The 4,055-nt window shown below is 41.6% G+C and overlaps 1 protein-coding gene across 1 annotated transcript; it reads left to right on the top strand.

The window, feature by feature from the left end:
* The first annotated feature begins 145 nt into the window (after positions 1-145).
* On the top strand, positions 146-3,816 carry LOC125482362 (CD276 antigen-like). The gene is made up of 3 exons (XM_048594428.1): positions 146-246; positions 1,743-2,099; positions 3,279-3,816. The coding sequence occupies exons 1-3, from the start codon at positions 174-176 to the stop codon at positions 3,620-3,622; spliced, it is 774 nt and encodes a 257-aa protein (XP_048450385.1). The 5' UTR covers positions 146-173; the 3' UTR covers positions 3,623-3,816.
* Positions 3,817-4,055: the final 239 nt, after the last annotated feature.

The raw sequence follows: 4,055 nt of genomic DNA on the forward strand, positions 1-4,055 counted from the left end.
TTGGCCTGCTGTGTTCATCCAGCCCTGCACCTTGTTGTCTCGGATTCACCAGCATCTGCAGTTCCTACTAGCTCCAGTGGCAGTCAAGTTGTCGTGTTGTAATCTGTGTGAGTTTCCACTAATATTGATTTTGTGTTTCAGCAGATTCTGGGAGAAGGAGATCGAAACGTATTATGAAAAGTGATCAAAGTATTTTGAGAACTCTGCTTGGTATTTTTCTGACAATTGGATACAGTTCAGCTGTTGGTAAGATTTTCAATCAAACTGTTTTCTTCTTTATTTTAATAAATAATCAATGCAATTTAGTGTCCTTTACATCTTTTAGCAAAGCATCAAAATAATATGTTTAATTTGTAAAGTTTGTGGGGGTTTTTGCATGAACAAAAACAGACATGAAACTGAAAAGTACCAAAATATTTCAAGAAAAGTATCTGTATTGATTCCGTTGTTTGTTCATTACATTTCCAATTTAAGTTGGAGGCAGTTTTTTTTTGTCAGTTTTGTATTTTGAGGGGGTGTTTTGAAGTACATTGCTTTTATGCTCAACAGAAAAAAAAAGTACCTTAGATGTGAGAAATCTGAAATAAAGCAGAACTGGGGGCAGGGGTGGGGGAAGAAAAGAACTCAGCAGGTCAGTCAGCATCTTTGGAAGTGAAGTAGTGCTAATGAAAAAGTCAGCTTGTCAGGGATTTTTCTAGACTTTATAAAATCTTCCATTTCAACGCAATCAGTATAGAACACTTTGACGAGGTACAACCAGCTTCACAAGTAAGTTGTTGCTCTGGTGATGGATCTCCAGCCCAATCTCAAACCTTCACTCCTGAATGACTGATTTGTCCTTCTTGCAATAACCTCAGTCATTTTATGGGCTTTTGAGTGAGATTGCCAATTTAGGGACAACTTTGTGTTCAATTCCCGTGCCCAGTGGGAACTGGGACTGAGATTCTCCAAGCTGTTCACGTAATGCCTTTACAAAGGAGACTCTCATTCTCTCAGCTTGGGTTGGATTCATAAAGTAGACCCCAGAACTGAAAAGTCAGTGTTCAAGCAGCTGCACTTCCCAATGTCCTTTTACCAGGCATTTAAACAGCTCTTGGGATTTCCCCCAGTGGTATTAGAGCAAATATGGTTATTGCATTAAGGCTTATACATTTATTGACTTTCAGCTTTGGATATCCCAGTTAAGTATGGCTGTAGTGTGTAATGAGGTTATCCTCTCTTATCCTCCCTTGCCTCTGTGTTTGAAGTTTTGAAGTTTTTTAAAGTTTTTACCATCAGACTGATTGATTGATTGTCCAGGATGCCAAGTCAGCTCCCACACATGCTCCGAAGTGGCCTGTGACATCAGCTGGCAGTGAAAGGGTTGGTAGGGCAGGGGCTGGTGAAGAGGAGCTTACCCCACACACTGGTAGGGTCTTTCCTCAGCTGTCAGTCACTCCCCGCACTCCCCTTGGAATGGGCCAACCTGGAGTGAGGGGCACCATGTCTGGGGGCAGGGACTGGTCCTGAATCTATTTCCCTTCACCCCCCTCAAAAACCGTGCTCAATATGTCCCTCCATCTCATCAAGATATTGAAGTTGCGGATAATGACTTGCAAGTTTACCTTTCGATATTTTTTCTTGCTAGGTGATGTATTTATGATTATATAAAGATAACAATCCATCAAAATAAATACTTGATCATGAGTTTTAAGAAGATCTTGAAAGCATGCTGTTACTAATCTATTCCTCTTCATTCACAGTGGAGTTTAATGTCCATACCCCAGACACACTGGTCACTGCTGTCTATGGCCACTCCGTTGTGCTAAGATGTAACTTTACTGTTCAGCATGGATCTCCATCACTAGAACGACTGGTCATCAATTGGCAACGTGTCGAGACTGAGGAAGTTGTGTATAGCTATTATTATGGAAAGGAGCAACTGAGTCACCAAAGCTCTCAGTATTCAGGGAGAACAAGCTTATTCATGGAGGAATTAAAGCGAGGGAATGCTTCACTGAAGCTGAGCCAAGTGAAACCAGAGGATGCTGGACAATACAAGTGCTTTGTTAGTGACGCTATAGGAAGTGGCTGGGGCACGATGTCCGTAATGTTTGCAGGTACTTATTTCTGCGTTTATTTTAGTTCCTTGAAGTTGTAAATTAAAATCCCACTTCGTAGCCTCCCCAGATGGCCAAGAGGGTATAAGTGTCTAAGCCGTGCCCTACAGACCAGGTAGATTGCCCAAACTCTGGTCTAACTCTTTTCTCTATTCCTGACCTCCTCCCATCTCAGTGAGGATGGCCATGCCTGTTGGCTGTTCCCCAACCTAATTGTATTTGGATATCTCCAGGATCCAGCTGAAATGTGACCTCCTCATAAATGAGAAACCCACTGACAATAAAGAATTCAGCGTAAAGCTGAACAATGATGATGATTTGAGCTGATACCTGAGCATGTTATGCCAGCAACAAATTGAACTTCTCCTCCGGGGCAAGTGGGTATGGAGAAGAGACAAAAGGCAGGAAGCAGAGAGGAAGTATGTGCTTCAACAGTCTTGTAAATCTCAAGATAGAAAATGTTGGTAAATGTTGTGGGTTTAGTGATCAGACCCTATTTGCCAAAACTCAATTACATTTCCCCATTTACAGATCTCTTTGAGCTAGAAATCAGTCCAGAAGCTTCCAGTTCTGGGAAGGAAGGCGCTAATCCAGAGACACTCTGGAGAAGTGGTGAAATCCAAAGTTGGGTTCTTTTTTTGTGCTGCTCATCTCTTTAAATTGTTACTGGGTGAGCACCGATGTTGTCTGTGTGTGCAGGTGCAAGACACCATGAAAACAGTGGTTGTATAAATAACTTTAATGATCGTGTTTGTATGATTGTGGTGAAAGGTTCAGGGTGGGTGAGAATGATGGAGTTGAGGCTGTGATTGGATCAGCCATGACCTAATTGAATGGTCAATCCATTCAGGGACAGGGTGCCCTACTCCATCTCTAATTCATTCATATATGTTTGTTGATGCCCTTCACTGATATGTTAACAACTGGACAGCATTCTACTCTCCTTTCATAATTCTTGGTTTAACAGCTGCTCTTGTAGGATTTTCCACCTTCAGCTACATTTGTTATAAATTAAATAGCTTTCCAAAATGACCACTATAACAGTGATCACTGCCCCTTGGTCTGTTTGAACATTTAAAGTTTTAATGGCATTGTTTAATTCCAGTTATTAACACAATTCTTAGTTTGTTGTCAAGTTTATTTCTTATTTCTATTGACTTGTTTGTTTTTATTCTCCAGCCTATTACAAAGAACCTGACTTTTACATCCAACTAAGACCATCTGGGACAGTTTTCAGATTTGAATCTCAAGGTTATCCCAAGGCATTTGTGTCTTGGCACAATGAAGACAATGAGGATATTTCTGCTCAGTCTGAGACTTATTACCAACAAAGTGACAATGGCTTATACTCACTGCGCAGTATTCTGGAAATTACTGATACCAATAGAAGTTTGAACTATACCTTTAAGTTAACGAATAATGTACTACACCAATCAGTTTCTCGAACATTTGGCCTTTCTGTAGGTAAGTTAACCTTGTATCCTACACGGTTGGTACTCCCAACCTCCCATTTGTTTTTGTAATATAATACTGAACACCTACATCTTGAGTGCTCTACGTTGGTTAAAGTAAAGAATACCTTGAGCTGGATATCTGTCCTCCATTGGGGTCTGGATCAGAGATAAATAGGAGCTAAAAATAATTCTGCTGGCAATGCTACGCCTGCCTCTTTGTAGGTTACGTGGAACAATCCCTCTTCCGTACCTACACCGGCCCTAAACCCCACCTCTTCCTCCGTTACATTGATGACTGTATCGGCGCCGCCTCGTGCTCCCACGAGGAGCTCGAACAGTTCATACACTTCACTAACACCTTCCACCCCAACCTTAAATTTACCTGGACCATCTCTAACACCTCTCTCCCCTTCCTGGACCTCTCTGTCTCCATATCGGGCAACCACCTAGAAACCGATATTCATTTCAAGCCCACCGACTCCCACAGCTACCTAGAATACTC

The sequence above is a fragment of the Rhincodon typus genome, unplaced genomic scaffold, assembly GCF_021869965.1.
Source record: "Rhincodon typus isolate 14 unplaced genomic scaffold, sRhiTyp1.1 hic_rhity00009304, whole genome shotgun sequence".
In the NCBI taxonomy this organism is placed as follows: Eukaryota; Metazoa; Chordata; class Chondrichthyes; order Orectolobiformes; family Rhincodontidae; genus Rhincodon; species Rhincodon typus.

What these genes read in the sequence shown, in the direction of transcription:
- LOC125482362 (XM_048594428.1), top strand. Translation starts at nt 174, where the DNA reads ATGAAAAGTGATCAAAGTATTTTGAGAACTCTGCTTGGTATTTTTCTG. An exon ending in TGGATACAGTTCAGCTGTTG is followed by an intron (nt 247 to 1,742) that starts GTAAGATTTTCA and finishes CTTCATTCACAG; the next exon opens with TGGAGTTTAATGTCCATACC. An exon ending in GATGTCCGTAATGTTTGCAG is followed by an intron (nt 2,100 to 3,278) that starts GTACTTATTTCT and finishes TTTATTCTCCAG; the next exon opens with CCTATTACAAAGAACCTGAC.